Here is a 25,018-nt window from a genome sequence, read left to right on the forward strand (position 1 = left end):
ACCACCCCCCAGTCAAGAATGGCACACTTAAGAGCATAATGCTTTGCTCTTTAAAATAAGAGCACTATTGTATTTGTATGGTAGTAATGACTCTAAACAGTCCCTCTTCAAAAGACCGATGTCTGCAGTTTAAGCTTTCACCAGGTCTGCAGACTAGTCCCCATTCGCCATCTTAAAATGAATAAACCTCTCCTTTACATAAGTAATTAGCCCCCTTTTTCCCATTTTTCTACATGGGGTTGGGGTATCATGTTAACTGTCTCTCAGTGCCGCACTTCTTCCTTCAACACTCGTGCCTGACTGTCGCAGATCTCTTTTCACACAATCCATCCACCTCTTTGCTGGATGTCCTCACTTCCTTTTACCTTCCTGTCTGTCCCAAATCTTCCTCACCAGATTGTCTTCTGTTCTGCACGTGTCCAAACCACTATGTGTTCTCTTTCATATTTTTTACAATTGGAGATGCTTAAGCTTCTGCTTTTGTCCCCATTTCTTCGTTTGTCCCACAGTGTGCATCCTGTCACCTTTCTCAGGCACTTCATTTCCATCACCTCAGCTTCAACTGTTCTGACTTTACTGCCCAGATTTCTGTACCATATAGTAGTACTGGTCGCACCACTGTCTTGTACATCGTGCACATCAGTTTTGTTGGCATTCTGTCATAGACTACACCTGACACACTATGCCACTTGGCTGCAGCCCCACTTCTGGCTTTGACCTCTTCATTCAGACTTCCCTTATCAACCACCCCTCCCAAGATACCTGAAGTTATTAACCTGTTCCACTATATTCCCTTCTATCTTTGTTCTCAGCTTCTGATTTCTGCAAGTTGCTATTACCACAGTCTTAGCTTAGTTTCATCCCATGTGCCTTCAGTTTTGCATTCCATTCTCCTATCCTTTGCTGAAGTTCTAGCTCAGTCTGCCTGTAATGCTACATCGTCTGCATACAGCAGCTTTGATCTTCCTGTTCCGACCTGTTTGGCTAGTGTAGTCCCATCAGCAGTACGAACAGCAGTGGGCTTGGAGCTGAACCCCGGTGTACATCCACTCCCACTGGGAACCCCTCTCAGGCTGAACACTGCTCATACTTGAGTCATTAGTCCTTGTACATGGCCTGCACTAATTCCACCAGTGTTTCTTGGACTTCGGACTATTGCAGTACTGCCCAGATCAGCTTTCTTGGGACCTTGCCATATGCTTTCTCCAAGTCTAGGAATGCCTAGTTGGGACACTCCTCATCTCTAGCTTAAGTATCTGTCTCACTGCAAACATCAGGTCAGTTATGCTGCATCCTGATCTGAATCCAAACTGCTCCTTTCCAGTGTTGCATTCTACTCCTCTGCACATCTATATCAATCGCCCTCTCCAGAACTTTCTTGCATTTTGATAAGTTTGCCTCTAACGCCTACAGTTGATTTCCCCTTTGTTCTAGTACACTGGCATGAGTATGCTTATTCTCCAGTCATCTGGGATACTCCTTTCGCTCCACACTATTAATACCCTCAGGAGCCATTTCTCCCCTACCTCACCCAGCATCTTTATCATATCTGCTGTAACCTCATCTGAGGCTGCTGCTCCCTAACTTCATTTTTCTTGGTGTTCTTGCTTCTAGGGTGGGCCCCTCCTCTCATTGTAAGCTGTTTCTGGGGCAGCACTTTTTAAATATGCAAACAGCTGTATGCTTGCACACATCACTAGGAGTTGCAAGTCCAAGCATAGGTGGTTCACAGGCAAGGGGTTTCAAAGCTTGAGGTTGTTTCCTAAAACTTCAGATCATTATGCAATTAACAGAAATCAAGGCAGAACTGATTGCTGACTGCATAAGTCACAGGTTCCATTCACAGGTTCTTTTCTGTTTGCCTTCAGTTTTGATCATGGTTTCCTGTTTCCATGCCCAGTGGATGTAAACCACACAAAGTAAAGCTTCAGGAACATTAAGATTTAAGAACTGTAAATGTGGGCACATTTTGATTCACTTTAAAACCACTCTGGTTCATATTCATTTATAAGCTGAAAGACTTGCTAATGACCACAGTTTAAGAAAAGCAAATGACATTTAACTCTAAAGGAAAACTCCATCTTCTACTCTACTTTATCCCAGAGTTTCTTCTTCCTATCCTGGATGTTGGAGAAAACTCTAGCACCTTTAACTTTTTTCCACAGATCATGAAGACCTACCATGTTTGACCATTTAAGTCTTTGGTATCCAAGGCTAGACTTACTACTCCTTTAGTTTGCATTGGTAATTACCTAGTTGTAAATCTTTATCTTGCTTTCAGTTAAGTTTACTTTAGCCATTTAAACTCCTCCGACCTGCTGCATGACCTCACCCAGTTGGGCTATTGGTTACATGGGGGTTGGGTATGAGTCAGGCATTTCCTTAGTTGAGAGTTCTGACCCATTCATTCTTGCTTAAGATGCTTTGTTAGCCCGTTCATTCTCTCTACCATGAGTCAGGTGAAGCATTCCCCTTTACATCTCTCTGAGCTTTGCTTTGTGCTGCCAACCACATGGAATGCATCTCTGCATGCTCTCTGCTTACTTTGCACATGGACATGTACGCACGGGCTTGTACTCCATGGGTGCAATGTTTTGTGCTCACACTGCTCAAGCAAGTGGCAGTTCAGATCTGCATCTTTCCCACATAGCTTGTAGCTATCCATTTCTAGTAATGGATTCAGACTTTTCTCTCAACTTTGCTCTTGCCACTGTTCTTGGGTATCCCCCCAGCTCCTTTTGTTGCCCTTTCCCCCACATCCAGGGATCAGAGATGCCATGGTTATCTACTGTGTACAGCTCTTTTTTCATGCATGTCCTGTTTCTAATGTCTTGGTCTACCCTTACCACACTATAGATGGGAGGGTTGCAGTGCTGTAAGTGTCCCAACATAGCAATGTATCTTATTTGCCCATCTGCCTGTTTTGCTTCAGTCTGTCGTATTCCTGCTATTGCTATCAGCACTGAAACGGACTGTATACCCTGACATGTATTCACCCCTGGCCTAGAAGAGGAATTGTGTTGCAATTCTTCTGTCCCTTCAAGTCCTTGGTTTCTCAAGCACTTGGTGTACCTGTCAGTACTTCACTGTAATTTTCGTTAAGATATATAATTTTAGTGCTTCACTACAAGTGTTATTGTTTGTGTGAACATGAACAATTGAAAATGTGGTTGCTTTACTGCTTTCATGGTTGCATAAGGAATGTTGTGCTGTTTTCCTGTATCTTGGCATAGCATGTAAAGGAAGCCTACCCAAACCATGGGATTGGGTACTTGGTAACTTGTGGCATTGCACAGCCATTTCAAGAGAACAGATGGGACAGTATTTTTATATTGTGTGATACTCTAGCAGTCTGATCAAATAAAACTGCTTCCTGCTATGCAATATTTCACACTTCTGCTACTTATGTCTGATCAGCTGTCTGTATCCACTCTGAATCCATTTGATTTTTAAAAATAGAAATCATTGTCCTGCATGTATAAAAGCTTAGCTAACCTTCCTCTTATCTGGATAGGATTGTAGAACTAAGGAGACCAAAGACTCTTTTCACTGTTTGTGATTGATTGTAACATTTGCTTCCAATACAGCTGGAGCTTCATGCAAGGAATGTAATGTTATTCTTCATCCAACATGCCTTAATGTGACTGATATACTGCATATATTTGAGCAATTGATTGCCATTTTGTAGTCTCAAATTTGCTTAGACCGGTATTTAATAGGTTAAGGTGGTGATGCGAGGATGGGATCCATATGTATACTGGCCACATATAAAGAACACAACTCTAATGGCCAGTCCATTTCCCTTTGGAATTCTCACTTTGAGGCTTTTCCTTGCCTGTTTGGTTTTAGTGGTTGCTGGTATTCTTTGGCAGTAACTTCACAAAGAAATCTGAGCAGCAGCTGGATCCATATTACTGCCGATTAGCACAAGAACTGTATGGCTTACGTTTATTTCCTTTGATTCCAGTTAGTCTGGCCCTTTGTATGCAAGAAAGGGGAGAAGACTTGACCTGATGTGGGTTTCATTCTGTGACCAAGTTGGGTGTAATGGTTAACTTAATTTCCCAGGAAGTACTATTTGAATATTGAGTTTTTCCTTTCTTAATTCCTCCAAGCCTTTTGAGTTTCAAATACCATGACTGGAATGGACCCCATTGCCAAGTCCAAGTATGATTTAAAGTTCATGAAATTAGTATTGTTTCAATCTTTTGTCAGCCAGAAGTTCTGTTTGCAGCACCTGCAATGTGCCCAGTACATTTCATTTGGGGTTACATGTATTGGTAATGTGTCTAAATACGATTGTAAATGTTTTTTTAAGACCTGTTGCTCCTACTACTATTGGAACTGTTTGGGTATCTTTTTCTGCATTGCTCTTATTTCTGCCTGCAAATCCTGATATTTTATGACTTTGTGTCTCTACACAATGCACTCTGTCACTGGGTGCGGCGATTTCGATGATCAGTGCTACTTTGTCATTTCACGCACCAATGCAGCTAGTTTTGGCATCTCATTTTTGAACTGTTGGTAATGGGCGATCCCATGTGATGTAGACTTTATTTTCTATGATGGTTTGTGACTTGTTTCCAGTGTTTCAGCCACTTTAAGTAACATGATGTTTACACAATCCCCAGTGCAAATATTGCCACATTGTTACGCCTTTCAGTATACAGCCCCCCTGCCATTAGTATTTTGCAACCAGCAACAAGGTGTGCGACTGTTTCAAATTTGGTTTTACAAAACCTAAATTTGTCCGTTTCTCCCACATGTTCAATGGACTTTGTAAACAAGCATGTACATAGCCCCACTATCTTGGACTGCAAATATTAACCTTTTATCTCTCTATTTGAATTACCATTCCTGTGTTCGTTTCTGAGCAGCATGAGACTCTTCCAGAAATTTTCTATACTTGCAACTATATTTATGCATTTTCCACATGTCTTGCCTTCTCATTTGGCCCTTTACCTTGTAATGTGAAGTTGTTCAATCTCGACGTTTGTTCTTACACTTGGGTTCAGAGCCGATCCATCGGCTCCGAGTCGGCTGCTTTCCAAGCTCTAGATCTCTGAGAAGCTCGAGACACAGTCCCTATCCCATGATGCACTGCCGCCAAACCCCAGATCTAGTTTGCCGCTGCAACAGATCTCGTATTCTTCACAAGAAGCTTGGGCCAGTACCCTTTTTTCTTGTATTTTGGCAGAAAATTTTCTAACTGATAGTTTGTGGTATAAAATTGTAGTCTAAATTACTTTGTGGTTTTTTTTTTTGAGATACTTGGCGTGTGCTTTGTGTTTTGTAGGAGCGGTTGCTCCTAGGCCTCTGGCCGTTTCTTTAGTTGAGTTTGACAGGGCTCTGTCAGTGAAATAGTGAGTGTTCAGGTTTCTGAACGTTTTGTGAGATTGCTAGTGTGTTTAATATTTGCAAAGTTCAGGGATCTGAACCTTAGCAATTGTACTGTTTTCTTATTTTTTTACCAGTCTGAAAAACCGAGATCAGGATTAAAGCGGTGTGGCTGTGGACAGATGTCAATCACCGACCACCACACCTCATGTGTTTATTGTTTAGGGCCTTTACACCTGCAAGAGGACTGTTTCATCTGCCACTCTTTTTTTTAGTGGCAGAATTATGCTGGAAAGGCATACAAGGCTTATTGATAAAGGCCTCTTAAAATCAGACTTCCTAGAGACTTGTCTGAACAGACCTCCAAATCTTCGAAGGGGTCAAAGTCTTCCAAGGTGTCATCGGAGCCCAAGTCATTGGCTCTGAGCACCTCAGGGAAGATTTGGTCGCTGGTTCCTCAGCCCTCGGAGCCAAGCACCGAGCCTTTGCCTCTGAGCCAAGTCCCGAGTTTGGAACTGGTACCGGAGGTTTTAAAACTCTCCGATCTTTCAGTCAGTGGATTCTTCAGCTCCTTCGACCCATTCTTCCAGGACCCTCTCTGATGTCTGTGAACCATGTGGTGGAGAGACTCTTGGAGAACCTGGCCTTGGCCAAATTGCTTTCAGCTTCATCTCAACTGGCATCGAAGCCAGACACCTCCCCTGTCACTGTTTCTGCTCCTCTGAGATCAATTGAGCCTTCGGAGCAGGAAGGTGAGGACCTGCTAGTTGTGGAGCCCTCTGAGCTGAGGCCTGTTCCAGTGCCTTCGGCCCAGTCTACCTTGACATCTTCAGTTCTGATTGAAGGGTCTCTGAGCTGACTCTCTCGCTGGGTCTGGGGGGGGAAGAGTAACAGAGGCTTCTGTTCTGACTCTTCCACTCAGGGCCTCGGCGCAGTTGAGCTCTGCTCCATCCTCTGGTTCGGAGCTCATGGTCTCTGCCCTGGGGAGATTGCAGTCTTCTTCAGAACTGGCAGACTCCTTGGACCGAGACACTGGTGCCTTCGACGCCATGAGGAAGGTTATGTCTTAAGACTTTTTCTACCTCTTCAGGTCCTTCCTCTTCCTCCCCTAAAGGGCCCAGTTCTGTCTCTACATCACAGGTTCCTACAAAGCGTCGAGACCCAGAGCCTCAGGTAACCTCATCAGGCGACTCCTGCTCTACGGAGACTTCACCAGACCACTGAAGTACCTAGGAAGAGACTGTGCAAGAGGAGGCACTTGGATTCCCCTCAGGAATCCTTGACTTAGAGGAATTGGAAGGGTCCCCACGGTCCCCCTCGGAGGATGTCTCACTTGCAGACATCCTAGAAATACTTAAACAGAGGGGTGACTAGCAGTCCCTTACCCCTACTGAAGATCAGTCTGTGCTCCTGAAGGCCTTTGGGTCTCGACCTTCCACCTCCTGGTTTACTCCACCTTTCGACGAATTAATGGACTTGATCGCTCAAAAGGAGTGAGAGTCCTGATTCCATGGAACCGGTCCCTCGGAGGCCCAACAAATATCACCTCCCCTCAGGATAAGTCCTTTCTTACAAAGGGAGTCCCCGTTGATGCCATGGTGGTGGCGGCGGCCACCAAGAAAGATGTCAGATCTTTTCTTATGTCCATCCTCCTAGTAGAGATTCCAGGACTATGGACCGGTATGGGAAACGCATCTTTAGTTCTACGACATTTGCAATGAGATCGCTTAACTATTTGACCCACTTTACCAGTCTTCAACGAGATCTCCTCAAAGAGCTTGGAGATGCTCTACAGGGCAACACATGATGTCTCCGAGAAAGTGATGGCACAGCTTAACACCCTTAATTCCATTGTAAACTTGTCCATGCAGCTCATTTCTTATGCAACCGAGGGATCGAGCCGTGCAGCAGGTTCAGCGATAGCTCTGCAGAGACTATCCTGGATGCGCTAATGCTCCTTTGCAGAAGCCTTCAAGTCTTCTTTAATACCCTATTTGATAGCTGTTCCTTGTTTGGGCCTAAAGTCAAGGAGACCTCACTAAGTGTGAGCAGGAAGGAAAGACTACCTGCCACAGGAGTCCGTTTTTCCATCCCCACTAGACCATACCCCAAAGGGCAGAAAGGTGGAAAAATGTGGTTCCAGAAGTCCCAAGAAGCTTTCCAGAACACACGTAGTGAACCCCCTTCCATGGGCAGAGGAGGGGGGTATAATGGTAGATGCCGCCCAGGTGGCAGAGGGGGTCTGCAGAACCAGGGTGACTGGGAGCAGTTCCTTGGCAAGCCCTATCAGCACTCCTGAGAGGAGGCCCGATCGTCCTGCTCTGGAGGCAGTCGGGGGTCCCTTGGCTTTATACCCAGACACCTGGCTAGGAATTGCATCAGATTCCTGGGTAAAAAAGCATAATTACCAGAGGTTACATTCCCTTTTCAGAATCCCTTCCATTTGTGCAAAAATCCTAGACATTCCACCCAGTTTGCGGAATTTAGCAGCCATTGAAATTCAAAGGCTGCTGAAAGTCATCCAGCCAGTCTGGCAGACCAGATAGGATTTGGAACTTACTCCGGGTTCTTTTTAGTTCCAAAGAAAACAGGGGACTGGAGGCCCATCTTCGACCTCGGCAAACTAAATACCTTTGTCAAAAAGGAAAAGTTCTGGATGGTCACGCTTCAGTCGATACTCCTGTTTCTCGAAACGGGTGATTGTATCTGCTCGATGGGTCTCAAGGATGCATACTACCACATCAAAATGGCCAGGCCATCCAGAGAACTTGTGTTTCCAGCTGGGGGCCAGTCGGTACCAATTCCAAGCTCTGCCCTTTGGTCTCACCACAGCCCCCAGAGTGTTCACCAAATGCATGGCAGTGGTCACGGCTCACCTGAGACGTTTAGGATTCCGGGTGTTTCTATATCTCTGACTGGCTCCTCACTGCCACCACCAGGCATCAATTGGTTCATGCCGGGGATTACACTATCAGCCTGTGCTCCCAGTTGGGCATAACCTTAAATTTCGAAAAATCTGCTTTATTGCTGTCCCAGCACATTTCCTGTATAGGAGCAGATCTAGACACCACCACCGCCCTGGTCAGATTGCCTCAAGAACGAGTAATCTCTTTACGAAACCAAGTATCCCTTTTGTTGATGGAAAAGTCCCTGCTTTCCACGTTCTGAAGCTGTTGGGCACCATGGCAGCGACTGTCGTAGCAGTTCCCCTGGGGCGTATGCACATGAGTATATTCCAGTGGTTGCTCTTCACACAGTGGACTTAACTTCCAATGTCACACAAGATTCTGCTGACAAATACTTGCAAAAAGGACCTCATTTGGTGGTTGAACAGACACCAAGTTACTGTAGGTCCTCCATTTGTACTCCCCCTTCCCACAGCCACAGTGACCATGGATGCTTCCCTGATAGGGTGGGGGGGGGGGGGGCTGTCAGGGAAGAGAACTGTCCAAGGTACTTGTTCAGAGATGGAATCCAGTTTGCACTTCAATGTCTTGGAGTTGAGAGTGGTGTTCCTAGCTTTCACGACTCTCTACCTCGAGAGACAATTGCAATACAGACAGACATGTTGGTAGTCTGGTACATCAACAAGCAAGAGGGAACCAGATCTTACCCCTTATGCCGAGAGGCCCTGAGAATTTGGCAGTAGGCTGTATCCACCAGGCGCTTCCTGATAGCAACGCACATCCCGGGGTCATCCAACGTGATAGTGGACAAATTGATCAGAGCCATTCTGTTGCCTCATGAGTGCTCCTTCAAAGAACGAGTAGCGGAAAGGATATTCCGCAAATGGGGCCAGCCTTTCTGCGACCTTTTTGCATCCCCGATGAATGCCAAATGCAGAAGCTACTTTGCCCTGTACCCTCCACTGGGGGACATCCCAGGGGATGAACTCTTACGATTGGCCCTCTGGTCTCCTATATGCCTTTCCTCCATCCTCACTGATCCCAAAATTTTAGAAAGCCAAAAGCCTGGGAAGGACTGTTATTCTGATGGCCCCATTTTGGCCTCTGCAGATATGGTTCCCCTTCCTTCAACAATACTAAGTGGGAGGAACCTTGGGTTCTGGACTCAGTGCCAGACCTGACTCATTTGTTGGGAGTTCTTCACCCCTCTCTTGTATCCCTCAAACTGACAGCTTTGCTGCTGCACTTCCCAACCTAGCCAGGTCTCATGATTTGTCTCTTGCGGTTCAGCATATTCTGGTTTCCTTTCATAAAGTCTACACCAGGAAACTGTACAACAGCAAATGGAAACTATTTGGTCATTTGGCTTCTCAACATGGTATTGATCCCTTTATCACCCTATTCATAGCATTCTGGAATTTTTGACTTCACTTTTCCATGGTGGTGCAGTAGCCGCTACTATAAGGGTTCAATTGGCTGCCATATCTAACTTCCATGTGGGATGTGGAGGTTCTAACATTATGTCCCACAGATTATGTAAAGCCTTTTTGAAAGGGACTCTCCTTCGACCCCCTATCAGACATCAGATTACTCCCTGGAATTTAAATTTGGTGCCGTCTTAACTCATGCTTCCCCCTTTTGAGCCCGCATCATGTTCTTTGAAGTTCCTTTCTTGGAAGACTATTTTCTTAGTGGCCATTACTTCGGTGCGTAGAGTTTCTAAACTTCAAGCACTCTCTATTAGGCCCCCATATTTAGTCTTTCACCCTGACAGGGTGTTTAAGAACAAATCCATCCTTCCTCCCAAAGGTCTGTTCTGAAGCGAACTTGAACCAGTCCATTGAACTTCCCACTTTTCAGGCATCATGCCAGTACATTGGAATACATGTTGCATAAGCTTGATGTTCAGACAATTGAGATTTTATTTGGACAGAAAAAAAAATTCAATCAGATCAACTATTGGTTTCCCATGCAGACAATAAGAGCCTTTCGGTATCCAAAGTTACGTTGTCCAAATGGCTTTCTGATTGTATAAAGTTTGCATATTCTTCATTCCATCAACCTTTAGAACGTAAAGTGAAAGCTCATTCTACCAGGGCTGTTTCTCCATCCTTAGCTCACGCAGCTCGTTTCTCCATCCTTAGCTCACGCAGCTCATTTACCTTTGGACACCATTTGTGCAGCTGCTACTTGGTCCAAACCTCCTATGTTCATTGCTCATTACAGAGTGGACAGGGCCTCTAGGGACAGGGCTTCCTTTGGTTCCACCGTTCTCAGGAATGTTCTCCCGTGACCCGCCCAGGATTAGGGTGCTTGGGACGCTACCCACTTGTAAGAACAAACGGCGAGATTGAACAACTTCACATAAAGAAGTTATGTTCTTAGCAATGTTCCATGTGAGTTGTTCATCTCGCCTTTGTTCTTACACTCCCTCTCACCTTCCCCCTCCATGTACTGGAAGAAAGGGTATGGCTGGTGGTCTGGTTGATCTTACTAGTATCCTCTTGTCAGCCAGGTTATCTTTAACTAATAGTAAATATTTACTCTTATATTGGGTTGCTTAGTTGCGTTTCTTGCTGGGTTCAGCAAACTAGATCTGGGGTTTGGCAGCAGAGCATCATGGGATAGGGACTGTGTCTTGAGCTTCTCCGAGATCTGGAGCTTGGAAAGTGGCTGACTCAGAGCCGATGGATCGGCTTCGAACCCACGTGTAAGATCAAAGGAGAGATGAACTCACATGGAACTTTATGGTAAGAACAACTTTTTTTTCTTTTCTTGGCACATTCACTTGCTGCCTGATTTTTATCTACTGGTTTGATTCCCATTCCTGCTTAGCACTGATATGCTTCTGCTAGATTAAGCAGAGAAGTCATCTTAGTGAAAGTTTTGAGATATGATGAGAATAAATCTGTTTGGGTCTTCAGATGTCAGTAAATGTGTGGAGTCCCACAATTGCAGATCTATACATGCAATTTCAAGGAGGTCCATCCCTCCTTCGGAACTGGGAATATATAATCTTGGTATGTACTCTTTATTACAAAAAACAATAGAGTATGAAGCACCCTTGTTTTCCTATCTAATCTATCCAACATGTTTTGGGGCCAGTCAGTCACTCCAAAACTAAGTTAGGACAGGAAGAGCAAATAGGTTTATAGCTTGGATTTTGTTTCTAGATGTTAATGCTGTTTTCAGGATTAATTTGTCTTTAAAGTATGCCTTACTAAGATTTATTTGCATTTGTTCATGTTTTATTGCTCCAATTCCCAAATATTTACACTCCCCTCTTTTCAAGTTCTTTTATATCACATTCTTGTCCCAAACCGATTCTTGGTGCTGCAGTTTTCCTGCTTTAAAGGTTGCTCTTGCACATTTATCAAGACTAAATGACATTCTTGTATTATCTGCAAGTTTTGACAACTTGTAGTTGTGCTTTCAGTTCCTCATCAGAGTTGTACACATTTAATCGACAGAGAACATGAGTAGTCTAAGTGTTTCCTAGGAGCCAAATTATAGCCATGGCCTCAAATTATAGCCATGGCCTAAGCTGTTAAGTAGACAGCTTAATGGGTTAAGGACGAGGCAGCATAGCAGTGGTGACAGTCACCCTAGAATAATAATTTGTCTATCATGGTTTAATTGCAAAGTGGTCTGCCACTGTTTTTCATGGTCACTATTTTTTTTTTTTTTTTTTTTTTTTTTTTATCTATGAATGTGGGATACTATCAAATGCTTTTTTTATAGTCCATCCATGCCATACTTCTCCTCTTTAAACTTCTACACTATGACTTTAATAACAAATGATCCTGTGTTCCATGACTTTTTTACTCTGCTGTTGTAATGGTTTTCTAAATGATAGACTCAGCATCCGTTCCAGTGTATAGTTTATATGCTGTCAGAAAGCAAGTTATTGGTTGGTGTCTTCAGGGTGCACATATAAATTAGTTCTTACTCATAGCTAAATCATTGTGCAACCAGAGCTTTTAACCAGAAGTTGGGCACTGCATCTGGGCCTGGGAAGATTTCATTCCCTTTTTTGGAGAATCTGTTGTGAGAAGTTTGCAACATCTATTTGCATGGTTTCACCAGCCAAAATTGCCTGTGCATGTGAGCGAAGATGTTACAATGTCTGGCAAAGAACTGAGCTGACCTTTGCTTCCTCTAACATTTCTGGCCTTAACTGCCCAGCCGGGTCTTGAGCTCTAACTTCATCTGCATCTGCCTGGATTAGTCCTCTGTCCACACTCCCAAGTTTACAAAGCCATTCATATTCTGGCTAAATTCTTTTTGGGTATTGGTATGAGATTATCCGGGCATACAGATCTTTACTGGCTATGGCCTAGTGCTTTTGGTGATCTAGAAGGTGTATGGAACATGTAATTCATTATATGAAGAATGGTCAAAATGTGTGCCTCTGCTTTCTCTCCTTGTTTGCAGTGGAATTAACTAACTTCAAAACTTAAACACGAAACTAAGGTGCCTTTCCAGAGACATGATTTGCCACTAAACGTGCTTGTTGTTTTCTAATGTTTAAGTTCCTTTGACTGCATATTGAAGTAATGTGCTATGGTACTGTAGCTACGGGAAAGACCTCTATAAAATGGAATTAATAAATCCAGGACAGCTGCTTCCCTGCTAGCAGTTTAAATGTTTTTCAGTTCATTATCACAACTTAAAAATAAGTATGGCTTGTCTCACTGCAACAGCAATGTGAGACCCAAGGCATACTGTCTAATGTAAAATTGGTAACCATTATAAATGTCCTGAGTTGCGCTGTTAGTGTTTCAACTTGGATTCAGTAACTGTGGGCCCTTGTTCATTAATGCTTAATTTTTCTGTTTGTTAGGATAATCATTTCCGCACAGCACCTTTGGAAAAAAATGTACCAGTTTTGCTGGCAATGCTTGGAGTTTGGTATACTAATTTCTATGGTGCAGAAACGCATGCCCTGCTGCCTTATGACCAGTATATGCATCGCTTTGCTGCTTACTTTCAGCAGGTAAGTGCCATTGTCAAACATTCATTGTATTTAACTTTGGGTTGAAGAGTACAAGATATACAGTCAAGGATAACATCAAACTCAAAAGATGAAAAGCAGGGTGTCCTTAATAGTGCTTATTGCTGAAGATGCATGATGAGAACATAGACGGGTTGACTTTTCATATAAACTCTCTTAAAGGGTAGTTACAGTAGTGACCTAGCTTTGGTTCAGTGTGTGGATCCTATTAAGCAAAGTCAGGGTCATGGTAACATTGTTAAATGTGTACATGTATGTACAGGTATATTTATGTAATTGTAGGTCGCTCATACTGGAAGAACCTATACCTGTAATAAGTGACTGGAGCTCCATCTTTGAGTTAAGGATAGAAACTTGAGAAAAATGTAAGCTATTTTCCAACTTGAAATATAGCACCTAAACTCTTAATAGAATGGGGAAACTTGTCTCCTCATTTGTTTTTTTGGGAGTAGGGATTTCAAGTCTCCTCAGGTTTGGATGATTTTGAGGACAAGAAGCTAAAATGGGTGATCTACAAAATGTTGCTGCACTCTCCCAAGTTTCTTTACAAATGTGTCATTTTGAAGCACATGATTTCTAACACATTTAATAATTTTAAGAGACTGAGTGTTGTAGTAGAAGCCCACAGAACCATCCAACCACTTTGTAGGTATGTAGTTCTGTCTCTGCACTGCATTTTCAAACTGAGGTATAGCATCTAAAAGGTTCTTTACAGTCTATTTGCAGGATGCCAAGTATTCTGGTGCTTGGAATAAAGTTTTGAGCAAGTGACTTCTCTAGAACTGGACCCCTTCTCCCCCCCCCTCATGTTAGCTGTAGCTTGTGCAGTGTCTCTGGATTGCATCCAGAGTATACCCTTTAACTTATGAGAGGATATGTATGTAATACGAATTCTTGAAGGTTTAAGTCTTTGCCATCAAATTAGTCCAGCTTTTGTTGGTTGTCATTGGGTCTAGTATCTGGGGAAAAGTACTTAATGGACAGAAAGCTTGTTTTCCCAACAAGACTACTGAATTTGCTGTTCACCTTGTGCTAAGATTCTGGCTTAGACTTGAAGAAAATGCTGACCAGGAAAGTTTTGAAGACAGAAATACTGCTTCTACATCTTGTAAACTGTTGCAAGTCCCCCTGACAGTCTTATGCCTTTGTCAGCATTAAGTTTGAGGTAGCCTAGCCCTGTATCTCTGGTTAAGGGCTGTTTGTAGTGTCTGTATCCCAAGATATTTTAATTAACAATTGAAACAAGTACTGTAACGCATCTTTTGGTTATACACATTTTCAGAAAATTTAGTTTGATCTTTAACTTTTGTGCATGGTTGACTGTTCATGGTGAAACAAATGGGGAATTCTGTAGGTGAATTTACATCATTTCAGACTTGTCTGTTTTAATCTCTGCTCTGAATCCTTTTGTATAACTTGAAAAAAAATCTAGAAGTAAAAGTTAAACTTGTGCATTTTTAACTCAAATAGATGCATGTTCCAAGGGGTACTGTAGTGCAATCTATCCATACAATCAAGCTTAATGTTGCTTGCAGGGCTAAATGAGTCAACTTTAAGGGCACTATATTGTACATAATATAGTTTGTCATGGGCTTTTATAAAGTCGACAACTTTTTATCACCCCAAAGTCCACAATCCCTGGTTTGCTTTTATTTATCAAACTTCATCAGAACAAAGAAACTAGTCTTTCTATTTGTCATAGTGACTTTTCACTTCTAGTCACATGATTTTTTTTCTCGAGCTACAGTTCTGTAAAATCTGATCAAACTAAAAACAAATGTGACCTGCTTAGTCTGGCTGTTAATTTTCATACATTGACTATTGAAATGTGTTGGTTTAAACAGTCCTTGTATGGAATTGTTTCAGTTTCCAACAATTCTGTATTCCAGTGTGGCTTCCCGGCTTCTACCTGTTTAAAGTTTCTACATACGTTTGCCAAGGGAACTCTTGGGCATCACATGCCTCTTCAATCAGTTTTCAAAAGTCCTTGCAAGGAGCCATCAAATCATAGAAGGTCCTACATCCTAGTACCCAAACTGTATGCATAAATACATGCCCCTGGGTGTGGGGGGATTTTTAAATTGTTCTGTTTAAACCAGGTGTAACCTATGAAATTAGACCCCTTGTGATATCACCTTACAGTTGCACCAGAATAAATGAATCGTTGCTGCTCTATAAAATCGCATGTTTCCTTGGCCTGCTATAGTTAGCGGATCCTGTATAAACTTTTTTTTTTTTTGCATTTGTCTGCAACATGGTTGTGAGCATTTCACTAGCCACACATTTGTGTTCTGGATAAATAACAGATACCCTAGCCTAGAACTAAACCTGAGCTCCAAGAATGGCTAACAAAACTTCATGGCTTAGACTAGCACATTTGGGCCATTTTTAATGTGATTCCTCACTATTCCAGTAGAATTTCCTCAATTTTAGTTCCATAGAATCACTGAAATTCTAAAACTGTGTTGTGACATTTTGCCTGTAAGCACTTCCATTTTTATATAAATACTAAAAAAAATCCATTTGTGGGATTTAGTGCAGTGTTTAAGTGCTTTTGTTCCAATTCTACAGAACATCAGAAACAAAGTATATATTCACTTTTTAAATGCCTTTGAAGGTGCCAAACCGCAAGTATTTAGAGATACACCCATATATACAAAATATATAAACAATATCAGTACTTAGTCTGATAGCACCAACAAGTTAATAAAACATTTCAAATAGAAAATACCAAATACTGATATCTAAAAAATCTTTGCCTCCAACAATAAATTTGATTAATACTATTAAATTTATTAATCAAAAATGTTTCAGCTTTGAGTTTTAAAGTAGGTTTAATAGAAGTCATTAATTCCTGGTGGAACACTGGCATTCAACAGTTGCCAATAAAGCTTCCGTTCAACTAATAATTCCCAGTCACCCCCCCCCTCCCCCATGAGGGTATAACATTACATCAGCATGCAGCTTATTGTCCTGCTTTTCAAAAATGAAGCAATTCAAAATGGACTTAACGTTTGTCTTTATGTATATGCAACTTTGGTTTTACTGTTCTCTGCAGTGTTTCTCTGTAGAGTCTAAGCTTAAGGGTCTGCAATAGGTATACTCACCCCTCACACCAGCCCTCAAAAAGATTTTAGTTTGCATTTATGTACTCTTCTTGAAATATTATTTTTGCTTTTATTTCTATACTTTCAGATCATAGTTGAAAATGTTCTAGTCCATCCCACCTACCCAGTAAACAGTAAATAAAAGTGCTTTTACCAGTCTTGTGCAGTGGTACATTGGGGAAAGGTTTTTGATGGATTGATTGATATGCAACAATTCATGGAAACTGCTAGAATTAGTATGCTGTTTGATAGCAATTGGGGAGGTTAACAACTGTCCCTAAAGCACTTGCACTCAAGTTTCCTTGTCCAAGTGTTTGGAGGAAGTCTTTTGGAACTTGAGATCTCAGGCCTCTTCATTTTGGTGGTAGTATATTCCATAATTCCATGCCTAGTTGGGAGACTGCATGTTTTCCAGTAGCTGTTTTAGAGACCTGCTTAGTGTGTTCTCCTCTGTGTTTTCTCCTCTGCACTTGGTGAGAAGATCTGGTTGTTTCTCCATCTCAAAGTTGGAGCATCTGTCTTGTGAATAAGAGTACCTAGATGAGTTGACTTTCCAGTGACTGGAAGCCATTTTGTTTGTTGTAGGAGGTTACCATGCTGAGATCTGCTACCAGCAAGGAGGGCAAATCTGCAGATTTTTGTGATCGGAGGTTTTTACTCTGCATTAAATTCCCAGTCTGTGGAATAGTGTATTCCAGTTTGGGGAGCTCATCTTTTTATATTCAAAAAATGAAGGGAGAGTAAATTTAGATTCTAATGCAGAGTAGAGAATACTGTTAACCTGTATGATCTGAAAATTAAAGGGTCAAGGTTAGGACTTTAGTATTTGTATTCAGAAATTGAGTGATGTAGTTATCAGAGGTGTGAAGAGATGAGCAAGTTTTTAAGAGGTTGCAGACACGTTTTGTGGTTTTAATTGGGTAATTATTCAAGTTGCATAATCTAGACTTTGTTCTGGAAGTTGGAGGAACATTTACTGACTTTTAAAAGTATCATTTGCATACAGTATGACCCCCCCCCACCAAGGGATGTGGGTCATCTGTATTAAAGAATGGGGCCCCAAATTGAACTGTGGTGTTTAGAATGACTAGCAGTAAGTGGTTAATGTGGATTTGGAATGTTCTGTTCTCTAGGTAACTGGTGGCCAATGTTAATATTCTTAATATTTTAAGTATTGAATGCTCTGGTCATATCTACAGCAGTGACCAGTCCATTTAATCTTAAATCAGTACACAGTTATCACCTTACCTAGTGTACACTACAAAACATGCATGCAAGTTGTCTCTTGCCATACTTGGCCTTTTAACCTTAATTAGCAAAATACTTGCACACACCTCACGCACGTGATTCATGTGACTATCCTACAGTCAACCAATACAACTTTCTGTTTAAAACAGCAGCATAGTCTGATATTAGTAATTGGTAACCGCACTCATGTGCAAGTGTATATGGGTTTGATAGTTCACTGAAAACCAAATCGAAAAATAAAATAAGCATTGAACATCAAAGCAACTGAAATGCACATTCAGTGAATGTAAAGGTATCCAACTAGTTCCAAGTACAGCATCATCCAACAAGCCAAAGGCACTTGCAGTAAAGATGTCCAAAGATTTCTAGACTCTGTAAATTTAAAATGCCCTGGAGCAGCTAGTCTGCACTCCCACTAGGGAACAAATGTTCTAGATCTGGTACTCAAAAATGGGTGATTTCTGCACCCCTGCCCAAGTGTTATGTCCCCACTAGGGACATCCGATCACAAAGTGGTCTCCCTTGAGTTAGTTGTAGATGGCATCAGTTGACAAATTTGACTAATTTCACCTCCTGATCACCCCCAGTTCTCCCCCAAGAAGTGCACTCCACTGCCAATTGTCCCCAAAGAACAGGTTGCCATTGTGCTGTCTACAGCTGAAAACACAGCTTCAGCAGGGCCTGTCAGTGTACCAGGTTGCCTTTTAAACTGCTTTAAATTAATACTTACCAGCCCCTTTAGGATCTTCATTTAACCACATCCTCCAGACTGGCTTTGTTCTTATAGAATGGACAGCAATGGTAACCCCTCTGCGTAAAGTGGGACCATCTGCTGACTCGGAAAGTCAGTCCATACAGTCATTCACTCTCCAGTTGTATTTGCTGTAATGGTCAAAGTACATTCATCACTCACTGGAATAAGTCCTTAAAGTGACTATGTAGGAAATGGTATGTGCTCATTGTTTTATGTAAATGCTTGAAATATGTGACTACTCCAAAACTCCAACTTGTTGAATAAACTCTTAGAATAGTAGTACTTTAGAAAAGATTAAACAGTTAAACCAAATGTATTGCCACTGATTTGGTAAATGCTTTTATCTTGCATAGACCGCAGACAGGGTCGCACATTGCAGAAACTGTCCATCCAAAAAAAACCTGTGACAGTTGTATTAAAAAGTACCGTTTACAAATTAAATTGAAAAATTGTATAAACTTTGTTTTCCTATACTTGATGTACATGAAGTAAGTCACTGAAAGGCACTTCAGTAGAAGGGGCACCCCCCTTTTGCGGGAGGCTGTCCCACATCCCTTGACGTCAACTCTATGGTAGCACAACCACAGAAGAGTGAAACACTGATACACAATCCATACCATGGTGATTGCCTGAATATTTTTGGACTAATTATTCAGTGAAATGAGTTCTTCCTGAATTTTTCAGTAACTTGGCGATTCATTGAAGTGCGATGTGAACTCCACTGCTACCATAAACATTGTAAAAGATGGGTGTACAAACGCATTCTGGGAGCTTCATCACTTTATTTGCTTCTGTTCTGCTTGTCTGATGTCTGGCGACTCCATTCCATTGCTATTTCCTAATTTTTCTGTGTAGCTGCCTGGCGTGACCTGGAGGTTTTTGTTTCAAGAGGCTGCATATGAAGGGCATTGTGTAGTTGTCTACAGGTGCTAGGGGTTTCCTGGCAACCAGTGAATGCTTTGTGAGATGAGCAAGTTAGAAGTAATCCTGCTTAGGCCTCTGTGCTGGTAGCACCTTTGGTTGGAAAAGCTAGTGGGTGAGCAGTGAAATGTGATCTTTAAAGGGCATACTTGCTCTTGGCCTTAAAATTGACCTCATCCAGCCCACCAATGCATTTGTGTCTTGGTGTTCTAGAACTTGAGGAATTTGTCGTAGACACAATCCTTCTCCTTCCCTCCAGGCACAATCCCTTCAGGTTTGCTAGTTGCCCAAGTCTCTACTGTCTTGGGTGACCTAGGCTATAGTTGGTGGGCTTCATCCCTCTAATTCACTTGTGCAACAATTTGTAGTATGAGTGAAGTAGAGGGATGAAGCCCTCTTGACTGTAGCTCATGCTACAAATGGCTGAACAAGTTGCACCAAAGATAATTCACTTCATTGTTTTAGAGGAGCACATGAATGTATGATATGGTGTAATTTCTGACTTGCAGCCCTTCAATACCTCTGTAGAAGCCTAACCATGCTAGTCCTACATAAAGCACTGTTAGTTTTGGTGTGCTTAACATGTAAACATTAAAACTATCTAAATGTTTTTATATTAATGGCCTTTTGCCTGTGTATGCATGTGCAAGTTGTTTCCATGTTCCTACATTGTGCTGAATGCATAACAGTATGCTGATGCACACTTGTGTATAGTGAGCCTCGTGTCAGTCTCTCTGCATTGGAGTACAATACAAGGCTTTCTATCCCACATGGTGGTTCTGTGGCAGGGCAGCAGACTCCTCCTGTGATAGTCCTGTGCCTGGTCCTCTCCTTTCTCCCTATCTGGTTTACCAGCTGTTAGGTTTTGCCCTAGGCTCAACCAGCATCCCGAGCCAAAACCTCTGTTTTTGAATTGATTGCCTAGCATTTCCCCAGTCATTCTACACTCCATTAGAAGTTTGGCAAAATACTCTTCAGACACGCACAGCATCGAGGAAGGAAAGAAAAGATTCCCTTGCTACCCAAACTGCTTTACAGAAATGATCTTCCGCATGAAATACACCAGTTCATATTTAAACATTTGAATAGATTTGTTATGCAGTCATTTCAAAAGCAACAAAGTAAACTTGGTGCATTCTTTGTGCTACACAATCCTAAATTTTGACTTGTCTTTAAATTTTTCATTAAGTTGTGCAAAGTTGGTGAAGCCTGTGTTATGGCATAGAATTGCCATTCTAGACTGAAGTATAGAACAGTGAAGCTTCATGGAATCTGTCAAATACAGAACACACTTTTATTCCCAAGTTGGAATGGATCCATTTTTTAACTGTACTAGGAGAAAACCTTGCAAATACAAGAGTTGTATTCATCCCATTCCATAATGGAAATATTCTGTTCTCCCTACAGCAGATGAAATGATTCATGTTACTGAATCTGTATTTCACAATTGCCAATCCTGGCTAAGCAGCTACGTTAGATAATTGCATGTTGGCAAAGGGTATAAGGAAAAATATATTTACATCTCTGCCATTACTGAAAGTTTGAAGGTCATTCCCCCTTCATGCTTCCTGTCTACATCTGTGTAAACAGACCAGGCTCCCACATGGGATGGTTGTTTCACTTCATCAGTACAGTCTAACATTAGTGCTACTTCACTCCCATTTCTTAATGTGCCAGAATTGTGACCATCAAGCTGCTTTGGCATGTAACTTGCTACTCCCCTTATAGGTGGCTTATCTTCCCCAGAGTCTTTTTCTGAAATGTCTCAAAACTGTGCACAGGATTGTAAGTGAATGATGCGGAGTACCAGCTTAAAATCTAGATAGCTTTCTCTGACCATAACCTCGGTCAGTCCTAATTTTGACATGGTCTTTTCCAACAGACCCTCCTTCAGCCCTAACTGTTCTCACAACACATCAGCAACCGAATTATGTCATTCCAGTTTCAGTAGCTGCCCACAACCAGTGGTATTGGCTGTTAACAGTATTTTCTGGTCTACGCTTCACTCTTCCAGTGAAGCTGCCACAGTTCTCTAATGCCCTGCAACGCTGTACCTGTGCAGTTTTTCCTCATTAGCAGTCAGTGGCACAACAGGTAGCAGACGCCTTTGCAGAAGGCTGTGGGTCCTGTTCCCACACCATAGACTGACAGTGCAGTGCAGCATAAGGAGGGTGTTTTCACTTGAGTATGCCATCCCGTGGATGAAGCGCTAAATCAAGGCTCCATCTGCTTGAGTTGGTGGTAGCTCAGATGGCTGTAAAAGATCCCATGGCTATTGCCAAAGAGGTAGGGGTTGCTTTTTCATCCTTCATTTACACATTCACTGTTAATGCATTTAAACATTCACTGTTAATGCGTTTATATCGCACTTGACTGCAGTAAAATGCTTTACATCTTTTTGTGAATGCACTTGAAACCTATTTCATCTCCCCTACCCTTTCCACCACAAACATTTTTGTCACAAATTACTTCCTAATCTTATGTACAGCAGTTCTTCATATCTTTTCCATAAACAACAAATGGCAGTAAAAAAAAAAATTATCCCATTCAATTTTTTCACTCCAACCGTTGCATCTCCCATAGGTTCATAGGTGTGTACTAGGCCAATAGCCCTGAAGCATTTACAAGCCTAGCCCATAGAAGTGCCCTGGCATTGTGCTGCCTGACATTACAGCAGCATGTCCATAATCCAATGTTTTTTATTCAGTGTTTATGAACTGGAAAGTAATGTCCAAAAACCTTTTTTTAAATACAAAAAACAAGGTGATAGTGTCTCTTCGGTATTACAGCTGTTAAGTCTTCTAGCATTTTATATTTCATGCAGGTTGTCCACTAAAGCACCATTGAAAAATCACTTGCTTCAAAATAAATTCTAAATTTCCTGCCTTTGGGCTTGATGTAGTGTACTTTCATTTTTATACCCAATTTCCTTTCCATCTCTACTTCATTTATATCCATATTTCATGTCCATTTTACTTTCATATTCCTTTTTTCTCTTACTTTTCTTACCCCCACTGATCCATGTACATTAATATTTTTAAAATTTCATAGGCCCTCCTGTTTTTTTTTTTTTTTTTTTTTTTCAGAAACTTAACACCTATAACATATATATTTATGTAAAGAAAAATGGATTCAAGCTCAAGCCCCAATTTTATTACATTAGAAACTATCCCTCTTGAATGGATTCTAACTTGTTCTCCACAGGAAAACAAGAAATATACCAAATTAGGTTTCCATACACCATAGAAATGTACACACCACCTAAATATGCTCCCTTTCATAAAATGTGTTTTAACATGTGTACACCCTCCACTACTGTCAATGTTTTTGTGGAACTTTTCTGTTGTATTACTTGTTCCCTTCCAGAATAGATCCCTAGAGTAGCAGTTAAATTCCTGCTATTTGTACCACATCTACAAACCCCTTAGTTTTTGACTTGACTAATTCTGGCATGACTATAAAATAAGTTCTGTAAATAGGTTCATAGGTTCATACTAGGCTATCTGCCCGAGGGCATTTACAAGCCTAGCCCATCGTTTTGTGGCTTACGCCACCCCTTTAGTATGGGGAACTATACCCATTATTTTGCTGTGCCTCTGTCGAGCAGTGACACCGCAGATATACCCCAGGGATTACCTCAATCTCCCATCCATTGGTCAAGAGATTTCTCTTGAACAAGGCCAGCGAGGTGCTCTGTCTCACATGTACCGGGATTTTGTTCCACCGCATAGGGAGTCTTTGGGGGATGAATCTATCCCTCCAGCACGTCCTATTAATAGCCGTGTCGAGGTTTAAGTCTCCCGCCCTTGTGGCTCTGATGGATCTAGATTTTTTGAGGTGAAGCATATTCATCAAATCTGGGTTTGACATGGCCTTGTATGTTAGGCAAAGGTCACCTCTGAGCAAGTGGTAAGCGACTGGATAAAGCTGGAGTTCTTTCAGTCGGGCAGCATAGGACAGATTTTTGAGACCCTTTATCCTTTTGGTGAGGAACTTTTGTGGCCTCTCCAGCTGCTGCAAGTGTCGGGTCAGATACATTCCGAATGGGGCATTGTACTCAATCATTGGTCTGAGTGATGAGTAAAGGGAGACTATGACCTCCCTTGATCTAGATGAGAATCCCTTCATGATAAGGTGGGCAATGTAGAAGGTCTTCCTAACTACTTTAGCTACATGGGTGTTGAATGACAGACTACTATCAACCTGGGTCCCCAGGTCCCCGATAACTTCTTCTGTGCTCAGTGGATTGCCACCTATTTGGTAGCTAGGGGTAACCTTGTTTTTCCCTAAGGGTATGACTATGCATTTTTTGGCATTTAACTTTAGGCCGTGGCTCTGGCACCAGTTATCCGTTTCTGTGAGACCCTTCTGAAGGATATCTGTGTCAGATGTGTTTTCTACTATGGCGCCCAGTTTGTAGTCATCTGCAAACTTTGTCAGCCATAACCCTCCTGTGTTTGCTTGTACTTCGGAAAAGTAGATGCCAAACAAGAGTGGGCCCAGGACTGAGCCCTGTGGGACACCACTTGTGACCGGCTTTGAGTCTGACATGGCGCCAGCAACTCTGACCCTGTGGGTTCTGTCACTCAGCCAGTTTGCAACCCATCTTATGATGTATGGGTTAACATTTAAGCTGATGAGTTTTTCAATGATACCCGAGTGGGGTATTGTATGGAAGGCCTTAGCCAGATCGAGGTAGGCTGTATGGACTGCCTTACCCTCATCGATGGCTTTGGTGACTGTTTCGAAAAAGTCAACCAAGTTTAAAAGGCATGATCTGCCTTTGACAAAGCCAAACTGGGTTGGATCCAAAGTCTGCAAATTCCCTATGTCTTTATTTATGAGGTCCATTATGATCCTCTCCATGGCTTTGCAGATGAGGCTTGTCAAGCTAATGGGCCGGTAATTTCCAGGGTCGGTGGAGGCACCGCCTTTGTGAAGTGGGACCACAGTTGCAGTGCGCCACTCCCTGGGTACGTATCCAGAGGTAAGACTTTGATTAAACAGCTGTCCTAGCTGTGGGTTTAATTCCTCATTGAGTTCGTGGAGCACACAGCCGGGGACACCATCAGGTCCCATGGATGCTGTGTTTTTGCTTTGGAGAGAGCAGTTCTCACTTGGGCGCTGGAGATGTTTGGGGGCTGCAATCGCTTTGGTATAGATATCTCTCCTTTTGGGGAGGGGAGAAGTTTGCACTGAACCTGTCAGCCAGTATGTTGGCAATGTCTGTAGGATCAGTAATCTTCACATCATTTTGAACTAGTTCTGAGCATATCTGGGAGTTTCCTCCTAGGTTTCTAACATAGCTAAAGAAGGCCTTATGATTGTCTTTTGAGTCTTTAGCTATTTTTCTCTCGAAATTTGCTTTGGATGATTTTATGAGAGCTCTTAGTTTTTACTTATAGTGATCAAGGGTGTCTTACCTTTTAAGGATTTTGCTCTATCTTGTAGTAGCTTCCTCCTTTTGTTGTAGAGTTTGTTTATGGCTGGGGTCCACCAGACTGGACGCTTGCCTTTGGTACAAAGAGTCTTTGTTTTGCTTGGGATTGCCTTATCCATGCAGTCCTGCAGGTGCTGGTAGAAGGCATTTGTAAGTGATTCAGCGGCTTGAGTACTGTTTTCCCGCTCGGGGGCCTTAAAGGAGACCACACTAGTCTTTAGAAGTGTGAAGTCGGCTTTTGAGAAGTTCTTTACTGCAGTCTTTTTTATTTCAGGTGGGGGTGGGATGAGG

The 25,018-nt window shown here is 42.2% G+C and overlaps 1 protein-coding gene across 1 annotated transcript in view; it reads left to right on the forward strand.

The window, feature by feature from the left end:
* The window catches only part of GPI (glucose-6-phosphate isomerase), a 236,822-nt gene that overhangs the window by 145,495 nt on the left and 66,309 nt on the right, over positions 1-25,018 (forward strand). Inside the window, exon 12 of the mRNA XM_044081684.1 lies at positions 13,087-13,239. Within this exon, the coding sequence (XP_043937619.1) occupies positions 13,087-13,239 (153 nt within the window). The remainder of the gene's footprint in view (positions 1-13,086; positions 13,240-25,018) is intronic.

Source organism: Protopterus annectens, chromosome 8.part1 (genome assembly GCF_019279795.1).
Source record: "Protopterus annectens isolate FY-2018-M chromosome 8.part1, PAN1.0, whole genome shotgun sequence".
Classification (NCBI taxonomy): domain Eukaryota; kingdom Metazoa; phylum Chordata; order Ceratodontiformes; family Protopteridae; genus Protopterus; species Protopterus annectens.